The sequence below is a fragment of the Notolepis coatsorum genome, assembly GCF_963971535.1.
Source record: "Notolepis coatsorum genome assembly, chromosome: 2".
Taxonomy (NCBI): domain Eukaryota; kingdom Metazoa; phylum Chordata; class Actinopteri; order Aulopiformes; family Paralepididae; genus Notolepis; species Notolepis coatsorum.
In genome coordinates, this window is record NC_140166.1 from 99,894,233 (window position 1) to 99,914,543 (window position 20,311).

General features: G+C 41.4%; 1 protein-coding gene across 10 annotated transcripts in view; it reads right to left on the bottom strand.

Moving 5' to 3' along the window:
* The window catches only part of rbm26 (RNA binding motif protein 26), a 146,434-nt gene that overhangs the window by 100,101 nt on the left and 26,022 nt on the right, over window positions 1-20,311 (bottom strand). For all 10 annotated transcript variants that reach the window (XM_084338260.1, XM_084338259.1, XM_084338258.1 and 7 more), the window contains exons 6-8: window positions 19,349-19,645; window positions 17,206-17,448; window positions 16,606-16,746 (exon numbers count right to left, since the gene is read on the bottom strand). In XM_084338260.1, the coding sequence (XP_084194386.1) occupies window positions 16,606-16,746; window positions 17,206-17,448; window positions 19,349-19,645 (681 nt within the window). The remainder of the gene's footprint in view (window positions 1-16,605; window positions 16,747-17,205; window positions 17,449-19,348; window positions 19,646-20,311) is intronic.

The following is a 20,311-nucleotide window of genomic DNA, read 5'->3' on the forward strand; positions in this document are numbered from 1 at the left end:
GGATTTTCTGCATTACTGCCACTTGTACATGTGTGTTGTGGAGAAATTTGTACAGTGTTACAAAGCGACAACACTGTATATTGACTAGGGATGCACGATATTGATTTTTTGACACCGATACCGATAATTTTATGCTCCTCAAGCCGATAACCGATATTTATTGTATTATAATATTTTTTTTAACTGTATATATATATATATATTTTTTTTTTATCATTTTTTCTTTTTTTTTTTAGTATTTATAAGCTCCGACGTCATCGGTACTGCTATCGGTACTCGAGAAATTATGGAGTTTTTTTTTTTGGAATTTAAACGTCGCAAACTAATCTTGTTGGCAGTTGTCTAATATCTCTCCTGCCTGTGTGTCTGCCTGCGCGGGGATCTCTGTGCTCTCTGCCTGCTGTGCTCTCTCCTCCTCCCACACACACACACTCACTCACTCACTCACACACACACACACACACACAGAGAGACGGGTGCTGCGCTGCCGAGTAGACAGCTCTGCTCTCATAATGGCGGATAGAACGAAATGTTCAAAAGTCTGGGTCTATTTTACTAAAGTCGACAAGACTTTACATTTGCCAGTAATGTATAAGCGCTGGTACTTGTCAATGTGGCTGGCGGGGAGATAACGTTAGCTCCGAGTAGAGTAATGGCTGACGATCCGGAGGTAAATAAATGAACGAGAGCTTCTGATTGGTGGTAAGAAGAAGAGGTGGGTGCAAGCCGTGGGACGTAATTGGCAGATCGACTGTCTGTCTCCGAATGTAACGTGACTACGTCACAGCCAAGACAGGGAGCGCTGGATTTGTGAAAAACTCCCTGTTCCTAAACCACACGCTATCAGTTTTACCACAGTACTGGCAAAACGGGAGGAGGCTATAATAAAAACAAGCGCCCTTCATCCAAATCCACCCACACCGGATTTCTTTTAACCAAAAAATTTATTATATGTTATCGGAGCTATCAATAACGTTATCGAGTTTATCGGGATGACGTCATAATTGCTGATATCGGCCCGATAATTATCGGCCCGATAATTATCGTGCATCCCTAATATTGACTGTAGAACAGGAGCTCTCTCTCGCTCCCTCTCTCTTGCTATATGTTGACTATCATGCCCAGCCTCGGGCAGCGCTATTACCGGTATTTAAGAATATGTTGACTGTATATATATATATTAAAATCTCGCACAGGGCCTCGCATTTCTACCACATAGTGCTCCGTGGGCAGGGACTAACTAACTGGATAACTAACAGTGCAAAAATGCCAAAAGAAATTTACCAAATGCCCTCGAAAAAAAGCCCCCGGCAGTTTACTAATTATATATATAATTATATATATGCTCTACAGTGCGAGCATTTAACTCGCATTTGCCCCTAAAATATGTATAAGGAATACAACCAAATCCTCGGTCATACCATAACATTTTATCATTATTTTGCATTATGTTGAATCAAATCGTATCTAACAGTTAACTGTATCTCAACAGGAGTGAATCGTATCGCCCGGTGCTTTAAATTAGGGCTGGGCGATATGGCCTAAATATGATATCACGATATTTTCTGACCTTTCGGCGATACACGATACACATCACAATGTTTTTCTTTTTTACCCCAAACAATTCATTATGAGGCTTACCAAGACAGTATTTGAGTTTGCAAGCTAACATTAAAGACAAAATAAAATACCCATGCATTTAGCATTTTTATATTATATATTAGATTTAGATTATTGGATTATTAGATTATATATTGCATATATTTAGCAATGAGATATTATATGATTTAGATATGAAATATGATGAATTGAAAATGGGGGACCCTGATGTAAACCAGACGAAAGTCTTTCTCTGGTCTGCATCCCCTTAACAATTGTATGTATTGAGCTGTACTGTACCCATTCTGCAATATGTTAATAAAGTTTTAAATCAATCAATCAATAGCATTTTAATTAAACTACTGTATATTTGTATGTCTCTAAATGTTTTGATGAATTGAAAATAGAGGACCCTTATGTAAAAAAGCCGAAAGTATTTTTCTGGTCTTCATCCTCCTGTACTGTATTGTACCCATTCTGCAACCTGTTAATAAAGTTCTCATTCATTCATTCTGACGGAAAAACAAAATAATTTTGATCGACAGTCGAGCCTGCCAATTACGTCACACCGCTTGCACCCGCCCTGCTGTTCTTAGCACCAATCGGCAAGCGCTATTAGTTTTTGACTTCCTGAATGTCCTCCATTGATTTTGACGAGTGCTGACAACAAAGCTACTAACATTAGCTCCCCGCGGCCGACGAGTAGGAGACCAGTGCTCCGCAGGATGACTAAACGAGGCATAATGATTTTACTGCAACGAATGTTATAATAAAAGCCTTTCCATACATCTGTCTGATTGAAAACTTTATTAACAGACCGCAGAATGGGCATATCTCAGCACAGGCTGAGATATGAACGAGTAACGTGTGGACCAGATTGACGAGACACAATCCTCTTGGGCAAATCATCACGATATCCACGATACGTTGAAAAAGTGTATCGTTAATGAACTGTACCCGATATTTATATAATATCGTCATATCGCCTAGCCCTACTTCAAATGTATCCATAATGTATAGTATCGTTGGCAACGTATGGAGATGTGCATCGCATCGGCCTCAGTGATAGAGATGCACATCCCTACTGGGAACAGAGGCATAAGTGAGGGAAGTGGGGGCTGAGAATATCAGTGTATCTTGTGTGTCTCGCTCTCTCTCGCTCTCTACATCTCTCTCCTGAACCTATTTCATTCAAAAGGAAGATATTGATGCACAGTAGCTAGCTATAGTATAAATTATAGCTCAGTAGCTGTAACAGAATAATTGCATGAACTATTATTCAATAGCGTTTCAATTATAATGAATTAAATAATTGTATAAATAATTTTCCATGTCCTGTCATCTAATAATATATTCCATTACCTTTCCTGTCTGTATCAAAGTCAAGATGTTGGTATCGTGACCAGTGATGCCACAGATGATTACTCCTTTAAAAAGTAATCTAAGTTACTTTACTGATTACTTGATTATCAGAGTAACTTAGTTACTTTGAAAGTAACTAGGTTACGAAGTCGTTGTCGTTCCCCCAACAGTTTTTTTTTAAACGCTTTATTGAAAGTGCATAAATTGTTTTTAACTTGTTTCTCTGCACATAACGTAAATTGTTAAACTAGTGCTTCAGCTTCTGTACCATCAAGTATGGTAAAGCAACAGTCTATGATGCTCACAGCATTAGAGCAGCCAGCCAGTGGTTTTACAAAACCAGTGTATCACATCTAACAAATGCAGGCTGAACTATTCAATTATATCAACTGTAACTATTAAATTGTTTTTATAAATGTCTCTCTATAAACATACAATCAGTCTCTCTTTAACATGTAAAAGTAGTGATTGAGGCTACGTTTAGACGAGCGTTTTGGGATGGAAGTCTGAACAGAAACCGCAATCACTTTTAATTTTGCGTTTAGACAAGCGTTTTGGGGTGGAATTCTAACGACGGAGCCCTGCTGTCACACGATTGGCGCATATGTCACATGAGGTGCTGTGAAGACCCGCCCTACTCTGCCTCTGATTCGCAGACTGTGGATGGGGAATGTGATTGGATCAAAGCAGAGTCACTCACAGACAGAGGCTCCAGTCACGCCGCGGGACACATTCTTGTGTAACCCTTTCACTGCCACACGGCGTCACTCCCAAATAAGAAAAACAGCTCAAAATGTATTTTTGACTGTCGAAAACGAAATAAAATACTGCATTCCGCCTGCATTATGAATTTATGATGAGATAGTAACGAAATAGTAACGCACAGCCACATGGACAAGTAACTGCAATCAGATTACTGGCTTTTAAAGATTAACGCGTTAGATTACTATTTTCGGGGAAAAGTAATCAGATTACAATAACGCGTTACTTAGTAACGCGTTACTGGCATCACTGATCGTGACAACACTACAACATACAAAAGCAGCTTGACGACTGATATCCTTTGAGTCTAGTAGGCATAGGCCAATGTGTGATTTTGTTTGGCCCTTAGTATGCACACCCACAGTAGAGTTGTTCCGATACCGATACCAGTATCGGAAAAGCCGCCGATACTGGCTAAAATGCTGGTATCGGTGAGTACCCTCTAATGCTGCGCTCCGATACCATATGACGTAATTTATCAACAACACTGTGGTCTGTTGAGTAAGCATTATAAAACAAACGTGTGCTTAATCGATTAAAGTGTCAATGCCATTTGTCATTTTAACAGCAGATACTTTCTTAAATGTCATCGTCCCGACAGAGCGGTGTTGACGGGGAGCTCATGGGTTCGCTTGGTGGCTGGTGTTATTAGCATTGAACAGCTAACCGAAAGCTAGCTTTAACATTACCTTGGCTAAAGTTGGGTCTATTCATATAATCCAGCAATAATGGCTGCAGACCTGCAAGCAAAGTACAGCAAGTTGGCAAAGGAGTATTCCAAGTTAAATCACAATGTCACCAGTAACGTTACAGTCTTCTATGGTCTTCCCATATACCGGTAGCTCATGCTAGCTAACGGTAACGTCGTCATTGCACAATTGCACGTCGCGTACACAATTAATGACATGTTGCGGACAGCCATATCGGCGACAATGTTTAGCTTTTAGTGCCAAATGATAAGAGTCTGAGGCGGAGTCTCAAAAGAGGATGTTGAATATTTATTGTGCAAAAATCACAACAGATCCGACTGCTACTGAAACGGAGCCTTGTAGACAGACTGAGTAGGGTATATCTGCAGAGCCAGTGGGTAGCGAGTGCAGCAACGTATAATGTCCGTGTGGATCATTGGAGTAGGGTATATCTGCAGTGCTGAAGCCCCATACTCATTGATTAATGATACTAATACAAATCTATACAATCACCTGTTGTTGAATAAATACCATTACTTTCTAGTTATTACTAAAAAACAGTATATATAAAACAGTATTTGTTAAAAAAAATAAAAATTATATTTATAAAAAATTTATATAATATCGTTTTTGCACTGGTATCGGATAAGTATCGGTATCGGCCGATACCCAAAGCTTAGGTATCGGAATCGGATCGGAAAGGAAAAAATGGTATCGGAACATCTCTGATAATATGCATGTAATAAATAGTTTGTTAATAAACTGCGTTACTTATATATGGAGACATTAAGATTACGTTATCAAACATAGGGACGAAGACTGTAAAAAAATATACAGCGCTTTGCGCCACCAAGACAGCCGCAGCCACAAAATGGCATATGGTAAGTGTCGACAATGTTTTATAGTTTTTATGTTAATTTTCATCATAAAAATTCAGTGCCCCAGAAATACAAAAAAAAGCCCCCGGAAATCAATTAAGGGGGGCAAAAAAAGCCCTGAAAAAAAAAGTTTATTTCTAACCCTGGTCTGACTCTTAACCCCTAGCCCTATTTTCTGAAAATCCACCTAAAAATACATACCTAAGTAAATGGAAGATTGCCCCACTTCTACAAGGTCCATTTGCATGTTCTTGGTATCTAGGGACATCTATGGACCTCAGGGAATGTATTCCCAGTGTCAGAAATATTGTGTCTGTTACTAGGCTTGAGTAAATTGTAATGAAACAAACCAGACATGAAAAACTGCCACTGAGCTTGTTCAGTACCTTCTTGAGATCACGTGTACAAGAAATCTAAGCAAATGAATAAAGGGAAGATGATTAAACAGAAGGTTTTGTAGATACAGTACTGAATTCTGCCATCCGGACCCATGCAATTTGAAATATTATTATTAGTGCCGTCAGTGTCAGGCGATAAAATAAATCTATCTAATTAATTACAGGATTTGTAATTAATTAATCTAATTAATCGCATAAGCATTTTAGGCCTGATATTCTATAATCATATTTCAAATGGCATGTGTCCGGATGGCAGAATTCAGTACTGTATCTAGTACAAAACCATTTATTCATTCACTTAGATTTTTCAGGTCTGGTCAATTTTAGCATGGTGTTATTCAGAGTCAAAGATAAAAAAATATTTATTGATATTCTCATTTGGTTCATTACAATTTACTCAAGCCTAGTAACAGACACAGTATTTCTGACACTGGGAATACATTCCCTGATATCCATAGATGTCCCTAGAATCAGATACCAAGAACATGGCTTCAGTGTCGAGTCTAGAGACTGTGTTAAATACCTAGGTGCAGACCTCGAACAAACACTCAGGGAAAACAATGGCCCTGAAGGTGATCAAAAAAGTTAACACAAGGGTGAAATTTTCACACAGAAAAAAGAGGTTCTTATCACTGGAAACTATGAAATTGCTTGCCAACTGCATGATTCTCAGCCAATATGACTATGCATGTACGTACTGGTATAGTGGTGTTACAGTGGAAAGTAAACACAGGCTACAAACCAGCCAAAATAAGAACATACGATTGGTCCTAAATCTGCCACCTCAAACCCATATTGAGCCATGTCACTTCAATGAGGTGGGATGGCTCCCTGTGGAGCAGAGGGTCTCCTTTCTGAAACTGGGACATATGTATAAAATGTTAAATGGATCTGCCCCCAGATATTTATGCTCTCGTATTGTCCTGCGTGGCCAGGTCCACGGACGACAGTTACGGTCTGGACAGCTCTCAGTTTATGAGCCTAGAAATGGTTCCTACACAAGGCTTATCAATAAGATCAGAGAGGACGTGGATAGATGGACTGTTCCGCCTCTTTCCTTGATAGGCAGGGTGGAAATAATCAGAATGAACATACTCCCTAGACCAGTGGTTCCCAAAGTCGGGGAGGGCCGCGAGATGATTTTCAAAGAAGAAGAAAAAAATCGTTTTTTTTTTGTCAGGCCACTGAACTTAGAAGCAGGCCAGGACAGTGTTTCTAGTTGTATTCTAAAGTTCTATTCCATTGTATTCTAAAATGTGACTATATGGTTTTATATTAACTTAATAAATAAACAAAAACGAAAAATCTACTTATTTCAACGAACATTTCAAACTAAATAACAGATTATGCACATAAAACGCTGAAAACAACCGAAGCAACAATAGTATTTTTACTATTATTATTATCATTATTATTTTGCAACAAGTTAGCACTCTCATAAATAGCACATATAAATGAATAACTAACTTGAACTAACTTAATAGGGTTGAAGTGATATTTGGCCTAAAAAACCGATAGCCTGGCAAAAAAAGAAAAAGCCTGACGATGTGCATTGGGCCGCGGCTCTCTGACGCCTTATTTTCTGGGCCCCGGCCTGAAAAGTTTGGGAACCCCTGCCCTAGACTACTGTATCCGTTTCAAATGCTGCCCATCCCAATTGATAACCCCACTTTTAACTTACTAAATCGATTACTCTCACTTTTAATATGGCAGGGGAAATTACCTAGAGTGCGTTTCAAAACATTACAGCTGGCCAAAACTGCTGGCGGTTTGGCCCTCCCTAACCTCAAATATTATTTTTGGGCTGCTCAATTTAGACCCTTGCACACCTGGATTACAGATGGTTTTTCATCAAGATGGTTAAAAATGGAAAAAGACTTATCTACACAGAAACAACTTACTGCCTTATTATTCTCTGGACATAAGATAAGGGAGGACTCAATAGGTGTGTGGTCCAGATTTACGATAAAAATATGGAGAGAGGTCCAGAAAGAGTTCAGGTTGCCTTAAACATCGGGCCTGACCTCAATCGGTTTCATTGGGGACTTTACACCATCAACTTTGGATGCAGGATTCAGTGGATGGAGGACAAAGGGTCTGAAATTTGTTCACCAACTTATTCACTCCGGCCAGCTTAAATCTTTCGAACAACTCAGAGTGGAATTTAGCCTTCCTAGTACTGACTTTTTCAGATGTCTCCAATTAAGATTTTTTTTTAGAAAACCAGGAAGATTGGGACAAAATTCGACACCCTTCTGCTATAGAACGCTTTATAGCCAATATCCAAATTGATGCTTCAATACAAAAAATTCTTTCTAAATTATATCAAAACCTAATATCAATGAACCCCAACGACTCGCTATACATTAAGTTGAAGTGGGAGGCTGAGCTCCAACAGGAGATCTCACAAGAGGAGTGGTTTGATGTTTGTACTGAAGCACATAAGGTGACTAATTCTAATTCCTGGAGAGAATATAAATGGAAGGTCATTAGTAGGTTTTTCAAGACCCCCTTATTGACTGCTAAAGCAGGTACGACTCCCACAAGCGAATGCTGGAGGGGATGTGGTGAACAAATAGGTAACCATACACGCATTTTCTGGACATGCCCAAAACTATTTCACTTCTGGGATGATGTATTCAGGGATGTAAAAAAAGTATTCGACATGGACATTCCACAAGATTTCAAAACTGCCATCCTCGGAGTCATACCAGAGGGCATTGAGGAAAGGAAAAGTGTGTATCTTCTTCAAATACTGTTAACTGCTGCCAAGAAAATGATCACAATTAACTGGTTAAAACCCAGTCCACCAACACATAACCAATGGCTAAACAAAGTTAAAGAAATTCAGGACATGGAGAGGATGACTCATCTGATCAGGTTGCAAGGTGAACAGTTCGATAGAAAGTGGGCTTGTATAGAGCGAATAGGGCTATAAAAGCAATGCATTACTTATTTTCATCTTATTATTTTCATCTCACTCCCCATTTTATTGTCATTTTATTTTTTAAATGGTTTGAACTACACATGTAGTATATTCTGGTTTACCTGTTATTTGTTTGTTTATTTATTTTTATTTTTAACATTATAATAATTTTTTTTTGTTTTTTGTTTGTTAATGTATTTATTTATTTTTGCGCCCCTTCCCCAAGCATAGCTGTCTCTTGATGACACGGTACAGACAGGATGTTGGTTGAGAACTAGTTGTAAGGTATATCTGCATATCTGTACTGCCTTGATTTTGTGCTGAATAGTAGGGATATGTGAACGGGAAGAAAGACGCAATCCTAACTGCATGCATTTACATGCTTTTGAGAAAGGTCAGTGATGAAGGGTTGGATTTGCAATGCAGTGATGGTGAAACAACCAAAGCTCTGGTATAAGAGAATGTTTGTTACTGCTGTACTACACCCAGAGAAGAGAGGTTGACACGTAGTATATTCTGGGTTACCTGTTTATTTATTTATTTTGTTCTGTTGTTGGTTTTTGTGTGTGTCCCCCACGCCCCTTCCCCTTCCCCAAGCATAGCTGTCTCTTAATGATACGGTACAGACATGATGCTGATTGAGAAAGTGATGTAAAGTATGTAAAGTATTTCTGCATATCTGTACTGTTTTGATTTAGATTTTGTGCTGAATAAAAAAAAAATATCAACAAGAAAGGGTTCCTATTCACAGAATGGCTTTCTGTCTACAGCCTGCCGGCTGTGGAACTCTCTGCCCAGGGCCATCCAAAACTCCCCCACTATTGCAGTCTTCAAGAGGGGTGTGAAGCGACATCTGCAACAATAGGTTGTAGAGGGTGCTTGGCCACCACTCTTGAAGAACAGGAACATGACATGCTGTAATGAGGCTTTCAGAAAATTGTGTCGTCCATTTTATCTACCTTGTTGTATCTATTTTATCTTCTTAACTCTTTCTTTGTGATTTATTGTATTCTTCTTAGGACCATGTTGGAAACAAGTTGTTATCCTTGTACCTAGGCCTGCCACGATAACACATTTTGCTGGGCGATTAATTGCCCCCGAAAATATCGCGATAAGCGATATTATTGCGACCGGTTAGAGAATTTTTTTTTGAGAAATGTATTTCCCAAAACTTTTATTTTGAAGCCCACCGCTCCGTCTTTTCCGGTGTTTTAGACTTTTATTTTGAAGCCCACCGACCGGACCGGAAGTATTGTTGTGATTATCAGGTACTTTTTGGGTACTTTGGGTACCAGAAAAGTCACGTGAAACACTGCAGACCACTGATTGGTCAGAATAGAGACGCGTCACTCGTTGGAGAGTCTGAGGGAGTCTGAACGAAAACAGAAAGCCGCCATCTTTAATGTCTCGCATAGGATTTCATAATCATTATGTTTGCAGCAGGCACAAGTGCAATAAACAAAGGATACAGTCACTGTGTATTCTGCCTCATTTATTGATTAAACAAAACCGACATCAACACAATTTGCCACCGAGCGGAGAGTTTAGTCCCGCAAAAAGATCGCCGACTTGTTAAGGCTTGTTGTTAGGTTAGGTGCTAATGTTGTGCTAGCGTTTTAGCATGGCTATCGTACATAGCGTGATCAATATAACTCGCTATTGATTGTTTGTATGAGTAACGTTAATGCTAGTAGAATAGACACAATGAGGGGTAACGTTAGCCCCACGGAGCTCCTGTGCTGTGCTCTGTAGTAAAGCCAGCGGCCCGCCTCCCAACACGGACAGTGACTGACAAGGGGCACTGGGTCCGCCTCATTAAAACAAACGCGCAAATAGCAATTAATCGCGCCCGTCAAAATCATTGCATTCATTTTAATTATCGCGGCAATTAATCGATTTATTGCTTATCGCGGCAGGCCTACTTGTACCCCTTGTTTTTATACTATTGTATAAATTGTATGTACTAAATAAAAATCAAATCATGGAAATGGACCATATTAACACTTTGATCGCCATGGTTAAATTCATAATTTACCATCCCTAGCCAGCTCTATTTGTCTATGGAGAAGTTCCCCTTCTTTGCAGGGCTATAACTTTTTAAATTCTATTGCTAAATTGACATTATTATGGCCCATTCAATGTCCTATATCCATTGTTCAGGGTGTAGCAACGATATACTTTTTCATTCACATATTCATACTAAAATATGGTCTAAAGTATAAGTATGTTTTTATCGTTTTCTGCAGCTTTCTTCAGAACTTGATTTATAGCCCCAAATGCATTATATTGATGATCAAATACAGTTTGGTAGCGATCGGTGCCATATGAAAAATTTCAACTGGAGGTACTTCTAGAAGTTACTACGTATCATCTGATATTGACCGGATGGGCGAGGGGGCGTTTATAATTCCGTGGGCAACGTTATACCATTCATCTAGTGTGGGTCATATGATCATCAGATCAGTTAGTATAGAATACGTTCGAAAATAACGTTGAAACTCACCGTATCTTCCTCGCGCCGTTGGACGATCAGCGTGGAGTAGACAGTTTTCGATTATGGGATGTTGATCCTGATGAACCATTTCCAGGTTGTATAATACTATATACGTCCAAATAACGTTTATTGAGTTAGGGCGAGCGATTGATTATCCAGTGTGTTGAGATAGAGTCCTGCTAATGATCGCGAGTGCCCGGACGATTTATGGATGAGCACTTCCTGTTTGACGAGTCACTTCCTGTTGGCGATCTGCCGATCGGCCACCAGATGGCGCTCTTGAACCGCTAGAGAGTTGAGTGGAGATCAGCAGTATATCTCAGGACCCCGGAGGAGAAATATGATTTCGATCACAGATTTTTGAAATAGACATCAAAGACGAGTTACGGCGTCTTCGGCAGAATGAGCATGGCTAGGAATGACGTCTAAACACGTCATCTGCGATTAAAGTGTTAAAAAAATCTGTAAATGTGTATGCTACGTTCTTATGGAATGAATGATATAAAAAAAATATATATGTAATTAATTAATCTAATTAACGCGATAAACTGACGGCCTTAATTATTATAGAATATAGAATATCAGGCCTATAGCGGCTAGGTGGCGCAGTGAGCAAGGCGCTCGCCACCAACGCAGGAGATGCTGGGTTCGAGCCCAGCTCTCGGCGTTGCTACCAGCTTGGCTGGTCGTTCATACTAATACAATTGGCAGTATTAGGGGGTGGGAAGCTGGTGGGTGGGGATCGGACGTTGTGGACAGCGACTCCTACAGGTCGGTTGGTGCGCCTGCGCAGTAGAATCAGGAAGCGACGAGGGCGACGTGTCCCTCCCACGCAGACCCTCGCCGCTGAGATCGCTGTGCAGGTGAAAAGATGCGACGGCTGCCTCCTCGAGTACCGGAGGGGACACGTGCAGGGAACAAAATTAACTTTTTGACTTACCAGCCATTTGGCTGGTAGATTTTAAAAACTACCAGCCAGGCAGATTTTTTACCAGCCAAAAATTATAAATAGCTTTTAGTATATCGCCACGTGTTATTATTACTATATAATACTCTCATATGCTATTTTCAATTAATATCATAAACAACATAATGAATATTAGCATAATTTTGAGTGGACTGAAGGAATGAGTCAGCGTTAATAGTTTTAAATGCAAATAATTAGGGATGTCCGATATTATCGGCCGACATCGGCAGTAAAATGTGATATCGGAAAATATCGGTATCGGTTTAAAAAAAGAAAAAAACAATAACAATATTTGTTATATATATAACCAGTGAAATGATTAGTTACCTGAAATTATTCCGTTTTTTGGGGTGGGAAACCCTGCATATATCGGTATCGGTTGATATCGGTTGATATCGGTATCGGAAATTAAGAGTTGGACAATATCGGAATATCGGTATCGGTAAAAAAGCCAATATCGAGCATCCCTACAAATAATTTATTGAAACATAGAAGTGGGGTCGGGACACATCATATATGTTATGATGAATTGAAAATGGGGGACCCTGATGTAAACAAGACGAAAGTCTTTCTCTGGTCTGCATCCCCTTAACAATTGTATGTATTGAGCTGTACTGTACCCATTCTGCAATCTGTTAATAAACTTTTCAATCAATCAATCACACACACTTTCAACTCACCACCCCTGCATCATATTGTAGTCTAGTCTGTCTTCAAACATCCACTCCTCTCGAAACTTTTTTATATTTGAATATCAACATTATCTGTCCATCCTCAGTAATCCTCAGTTTACTATAATATACTCCTGTCCTGACTAGTGACTTCATCGTCTTTCCAAACGCGCACACACACAGAGAAAAGGAGAGTGCCCCCCCCCCCCCCCCCATTTCCCTTTCCTCAGTCCACACTGTCTGCTGTTCACTGGCTCTGCCTCTGATCAGGATTAGCTTGTTAGCTTATGCTAATGTAACGTTCATTTCGGGCGATGTGGGCATAAAGGAATGGCGACGGTGCAAAGCATGTTAGATGCATTTGACCCGTTGTGAGAAGAAAAAAAACACCACGGACTTATTTCGGGTCGTGTAGGCTGCTCTGTAGCCCCGCTCGGCTTTAATGCAAGCAGAAGCACGGACTGGGCGGATATGACTCGCTGAGTTGCCACAAGTTTTTTCAAAATAAAAGTATCGTATGAACCGAACTTTGCTAGCTGACGGAGCCATAGATATTATGACTGGAGCTGCGCTTGGGGCGGAAATGAGACCCGCACAGGATTTTCAAAATAAGACTATCGATATGAACTACACGCCAGGTGGCGGGCAGACCTCTCATTTTTACTCTCCAAACCTTAAATCTGCCCGCCATTGGCGGTTGGCGGGTACTTATTTTGTTCCCTGGACACGTGATGCAAGGCTTTGTCCACATTGCAGCCAGCTTGTGGGAGGCATGGTCTAACAGCGTTTGAGACAGGGGAGGGTAGAATTGGACAATACGAAATTGGGGACGGGAGAAAAATAGAAAAATGGGGAGAAAAAGTTGATCAAAACAAAAAAAGAATATCAGGCCTATAAATTACCTTATTATAGCCAACTTGCACAGCTATGGATCGGGCCTAATCTACTCTTTCCAATGGCAGAGTTTAATTTGGATTTAGTATCACCAGGCGTGCATGAAGAACAGAGAAAGAAATCTACTGTATGTACAGTAGGTTTTTTATTCTTGTGACAGCTCCGCCATTTTTAAACTGATTTCAAATCGGATGGTTGCTAAATGTTCACAATAGGGGAGACAAACTAACGCTCCAATATATGCCAATAACGTTCAGTTTTGTGGTATATAATCCAGAGCAGGCCATGTGAGCGGCGCGGTGCGTGAGCGGCGCGGGGCACGGATTTGACGTGAGCGAGGAGTGGGTTTTAAAATGAGTCGGCGCGACGTCCGGAGCGAGAGTTCTCCTCCGCTCCAATCCACTCCAGGCCGCTCACAGTGGTTTAACACTGTTAATGTAATATATACATGCAGTACAATGCCAAAGCAACAGATGGCGATGTACAAACATGAAGGCCATTTTCAACCAATGAGAAGGGTGAACCTGTGATATCCTGTTCAGGCTTTGTCACTCACTCCTGTTAGAAAAAGTATCGACGCCATTGTTGTTGTCGTTAGCTTACATGCTAACGTTAATGGCAGCGACCATAGCATTGTGGCTCGGCTAGCCTATCATCGCTTAATAGAGCTAGTGAATGGATAAACAACGTTATTTAACATTGCAGAATGGGTACAATTACAATGCGGCTCAATACAAACAATTGTTAAGGGGCCCAGGGGGTGTAGACTGTTGTAGTTTGAGCTAATTTACACCATGCTCCAAAAAATATATATATCTGCCGAGCGATCTGGCGCGGGGAGCGGGGAGCACTCGATTCAAGGTGAGCGGGGAGCGAGCGGAGAGCGACTTGGGGGCGGGGTCAACATGAGCGATTAGCGGAGCGGACCAAGCTTTAAAGAGTGAAGAGCGGATTTCTCGGCCGCGCCGATCCGCTCACGTGGCCTGATCCAGAGTAATGAGATAAATAAAAAAAATCATACACAAGTAATTTGCTTGAGAGCTCTGGATGTCCTCTTCTCAAAATGACTACAATCGTCATCATTCAGCGGCGGCCGCTAATTCAAAATGGCCGACATCCGCGATCAAAACAATACATTTTAACACATTGGGGACGAACAACGTATATATCCGTGTTTCGATTCCACCCGTTGTGGACAGAAGCACGGATAAATCCGTGGCAAGTTGTTATTGCTTTTATTCCATTTTAATAACCTATTCAAGGTCGCCGAGCGGCACTGCAGATATACCCTACTCTTTGAATTCGAGGTGCAATACCGGCCAGATCCTCTTAGGGGAGCTATCGCGATAATGCAGTGTTCCCTGTGGCCGAACGGTGGACTCTTTTTTTTTTACTTTCAATGGAGTTTTATGTTAGCTCGATTCTGGATCTGCAGCCTGTAGCTTGGATTACGTTTTGCATCGCAGATTTCACCATGCAATAAGGGGATGTATCATCAGCCAATGGACATATCGATCTACCAGATGGCGATCGATAACGGGGAAATGCTCGGGGGATCCCACCGGACCACGGTAAGATCTTTTTCACGTAAAGTACATCCCGATCGGGCCTTGTTTTGATAGCCATCCAGGCGTTCGGCCTATGAGGCTAACACGGTTATTGCTAATCAATAATCAGAAACGACGTCCCCCGCCCCTCCCCTTTCATGCATACATGCGTGAGGATCGTGCCGATCATATGCAGTTTGAGTTTTAACTGGAGCGTTTGTATAACTTGAAATGCCATTGGATTTAACGTTATTAGCTATTAGCCCATTATCTCGGCTTCCAGGAAATATACTAGACCAAATCCGGTATAATGCTTATATTCACGGTGCTATAAAATGAGAACATATAATTATTTTTTCTTTAAGCCATTTTGAAGGGACGGTTTATGGTCTCAATTCACAATGAGAATGGACAGATAGCAATACTATAAAGTATAGATTTAGCTCTACAAACAGCCCCACGTCTGTTTACATATCCCGGCCCTCTTGAGATTAATTAGACTCATCCCAGTGGCCGCGAAAGTGTTAACTAAAATCTCACTAATAACATTTTAACCTATTGGTAAACAAACGTATTGATGAAAATATACAATATGACTGCTGTTGTGACATGGTTAGGATGTTTACTCTTGAATATGTTTGAAAAAAGAAACGATAATTACCTGTATGTCAGACAGTCTAGAGAGAATGATTTATGACGTGATGTTGTACCGGACCGCACGGGTGGAAGAGGTTAACAATCAATTAAATTGATTAATCGTTATTTTTTTATGTTAATATTTTTTTTAATAAAAAACATGTCGTATTTCTTGTTGTAGAACATTTAAAAAAAAATGCTTTGGGAAGCTCTCGTTAAAACCAAGAGACAAAGATATTGACGTAATCAATACGAGAAGAATGTCAAATATTAAACTATTACCACTCTGTCTCCTAAAGAAAATTAAAGGTGCTATAGATAACATTTGTATGTAGAGTAATAATTATTTTTAAACAATACACCCAAGGAGCTTTTAAAAGGTGCAGAATAAAAGTATTGCTTTCCCCCCCAACATTATTGATCGCATGTATCCCCTCCTTACTTCCCATTTCCCCACGTGGAATGCACCCGATTGGATAAATGACATGCTGGTGATCAAGTGCGACACCTAGTGGATGAATGTCATCTATAGCACCGTTCAATTTCACCCTCTGGTTGGTAAGATGTCTCATCGTCACCACATACTAAAATATTTCCTTGCATTGATATAATTCAAGATGACAACGTTCATAATTAATAACTTTAATTTGATACCAACGTTAGATTGATCAAATACCAAGTGATCGACCAAATCCTTAACAGGCATTAATCGACTAAATCTAATAGCATCCCTACTGCAGGTCAATACATACACTCTCACACACACACACCATCAGTCTTACCGGAGGGGAAGAGTGGAGCGGAGGGTGGGGGGAGGGAGGAGCGGATCCCAGAAGTTACGATCGTGGGCACAGAGCTGGTGATGGAGTTGGGAGGAGCGTCCATGCCCGAGGGCTGCAGGGGAGGAAGAGGAGGAGGGGGGCCTGGCGAGGAAGAAGCAGATCAGAAAGGGTTAGATTCAGATGTATCGTCATCATGCAGCACAAGTACAGTACAATGAAGAGAAGTGTGGCATCCAACCAGAGTGCACATGTAAAAATAGTAATATACAAAGTACAGGTACAGGGATATGTACAGAAATAGATATAGTATCTACAGATATGTAAAAAGGATTATATGCAGGTATACAGATGTGGATATAGATATACGGTGAGAAAAAGAAATATATATACGGTATATACAGCATTAGTGTAGATGCTATTATACTACTATATAGTTATATGCAGGTGTATAAGTACGTATATAGTATATAGAAGAATTATATTATGGTATATTCAGACCATTTAGGTTTTTTTCTTATGCATTTACATTTTTAACATGTTCAAAATAAAGATTTCATTCAAATTCAAAGCTCTTCTGAATGAAGGAATGGATGTTCTTACCTGCAACGGGTGGGAGGCTGGGTGGCAGGGTGATGGGTGGGGGGACGGGGGGGCGCATGTTGATGGGAGGTGGGGTTATGAGCGGAGGCGGGGGCGGGATGCCCGGCGGCGGGGGTGGGTCCACGCCCGGGATGGGTGGGGGTTGGAAGGGCAGCATGCTGGGTAAATTAACGTCCTCCACCACCACCGGGTCGCTGCCGTGGTCAAAGGGACACATGTCCCCTCGCATGCAGAAGCCCTTCTCTGGAAGACAGGAGAGAGGATAAGCATTAAACACACTGGTCTCCATTAGCCATGTCCAGCCTGGCTGGAGCTAGCCATGGTGTAGCATGGTATGGTTGGGTTTGTGTCTTCATTAGCTATGTTCAGCCTGGCTGGGGCTAGCCACGGTCTAGCATGGTATGGTATGGTTGGGTTTGTGTCTTCATTAGCTATGTTCAGCCTGGCAGGGGTTAGCCATGGTCTAGCATGGTATGGTTGGGTTTGCGTCTCCCTTAGCTATGTTCAGCCTGGCTGGGGCTAGCCATGGTCTAGCATGGTATGGTATGGTTGGGTTTGTGTCTTCATTAGCTATGTTCAGCATGGCTGGAGCTAGCCATGGTCTAGCATGCAGGGAACAAAATAACTGGGCGCCCATCGCCAAATGCGTGTAGATTTACCGTCTGGCGTCTAAAAATAATAGTCTGCCCGCCAGCTGGCGTGTAATTCATATCGATACTCTTATTTTGAAAATCCTGTGCGGGTCTCATTGCCGCCCCAAGCGCAGATCCAGTCATAATATCTGGGCTCCGGCAGCTAGCAACGTTCAGGTTAATATGATACTCTTATTTTGAAAACCCTCTAGCAACTCCGCGAGTCATATGATATCCGCCCACTCAGTGTCGTTTCTTGAAAACAGAGCAGCGTTGTAAACAGAGCAGCGTTAACACAGCAGTGCGCCTACAGGCGCGAAATAAGTCTGTGATGTTTTTTTTCTTCTCACAACGAGTCCAATGCAGCTACATGCTTTGCACCGTCGCCATTCCTTTATGCCCACATCGCCCGAAATTAACGTTTATGTACCAATCACTACAATGTTAACGTCAGCTAACAAGCTAATCTTGATGATCAGACGAGGCATAGCCACAGTAAACAGCACTGAGGAAAGGGAAATGGGGGGGGGGGGGCACTCTCCCCTTCCCTGTGTGTGTGTGCGTGCGTTTGGAAAGACGACGGAGTCACTAGTCAGGACTCAGGACAGGAGTATATTATAGTAAACTGAGGATGGACAGATAATGTTGATATTCAAATATAAAAATGTTTGAGAGGAGTGGAAGTTTGAAGACAGACTACAATATGATGCGGGGGTGGTGAGTTGAAACACAGTGTGTGTGTCCCGACCCCACTTCTATGTTTCAATAAATTATTTGCATTTAAAACTATTAAGGCTGACTCATTCCTTAAGTCCACTCAAAATTATGCTAATATTCCTTATGTTGTTTATGATATTAATTGAAAATAGCATATGAGAGTATTATATGTAATAATAACACATGGCGATATACTAAAAAGCTATTTATAATTTTTGGCTAGTAAAAAATCTGCCCGGCTGGTACTTTTAAAAATCTACCAGCCAAGTGGCTGGTAAGTCAAAAAGTTAAGTTTGTTCCCTGCTAGCATGGTATGGTATGCTTGGGTTTGTGTCTCCATTGCGTTTCTTATACTCTTTTTGGGAACCTTTCAAAATATACACCGGCACCAACTGTGGTACACAAGCTAAACCATGATGATACAACAGTCCCAGCTAGGGTCTGGGCAGGTTTTGAAAGGCGTCTGTCTCAGCCAGGGTCCAGCCAGGTTCTAAAGACAATGGAGACACTCACTCCACGGCTAAACCCTGGCTAGTGGAGACAAAGCTACAGCACGGCTAAACCCTGGCTACGGGACGGCATTACTGAATTGACTTCTTTCAAGCCTAGCCCTCTTTTCTTAATCCTCCAATCACAACAGTTGTGATTGGAGGATCAAGGAAAAGAGGGGGCGGGGCTTGAGGGATTAATTCTGACTATAGTTGATTCAATACACTCTTAACATCATACAAAGCAGTTTGTAGACTGGCTTGACCAGGGAAGCATGAATCCCAGGGTTAAAAACTACAGTTTACCATCGTAGTCGCGGCAGCGCTTCCTCTGGTGAGGGGGCGGGCCGCGGCCGAAGGGGCCGCCGTGGTCCATGGGGTGGTCGGGGCGGAAGTCGGACCAGCTCTCCGTGGTGGCGTTGTTGCTGTTGTTGCCGTGGTGATGTGTGGGCGCGATGACCGTGATGGTGCTGCTCAGCGTTGGCACGGGGAATTGTGAAGTGGTTGCCACAGGGACCAGCGGCGCCGGGGTGTAGCCCTCGCTGCCCCCCTCCGGCCTGTCCGCTCGGTCCTGATCGTACTTTGGCTTCCCAGCCTCTCTTTCTGTAAAGAAGAGGGAGAAAAAAAACAGAGTTCAGTCGGTTCAGGAACTTAAAAGAACCCAATCCAGAATGATTTGTAGACGGAAAGCAAGCTTTTTAGAACGTTGTTGAACCATTGTAACCATAGTCTTCAAAAAGAAAAAAGTAAGGGGGAGGGGAGGAGGGGAGAAACAGCCCAGTGCAGAGTGCGTGTTAATTTGTTCTGTCGGCTTGTCATCATGCCTCAACAATCGTCAACGTTGTATTCATCATCTAAATGTGGCAATACAAGCTTGATATTCAACGTTAAATGAATGACCTGTGTTAAGACCGATAGTAAGCCAGTGTAAAGTAAAGTAAAGATATTCAGCATACATTTGTAAAATGTGCAACCCTAGTTTCACCTAGTGCCGTATGAGACGTATTCGTCATATGACTGGATGTACCGAAACGTGACGTCCGTACCGTGAAGTCGCGGGACGAATACACGTACCGCTACACCCCTAATAAACTTGTAATGGACATTGTGTTTTGGTAAGGTGCCTATTCACATGTTCAAGTTTAGAGTGTATAAGGACTTTGAACATTATGATGGAAGTATATGATGGCCATTCCCATGCTCAATTATGTCTTGTGAGTTACAAATTTAGTTAATTTAGGTTCATACCATTTGTTACGCAGATTGGGT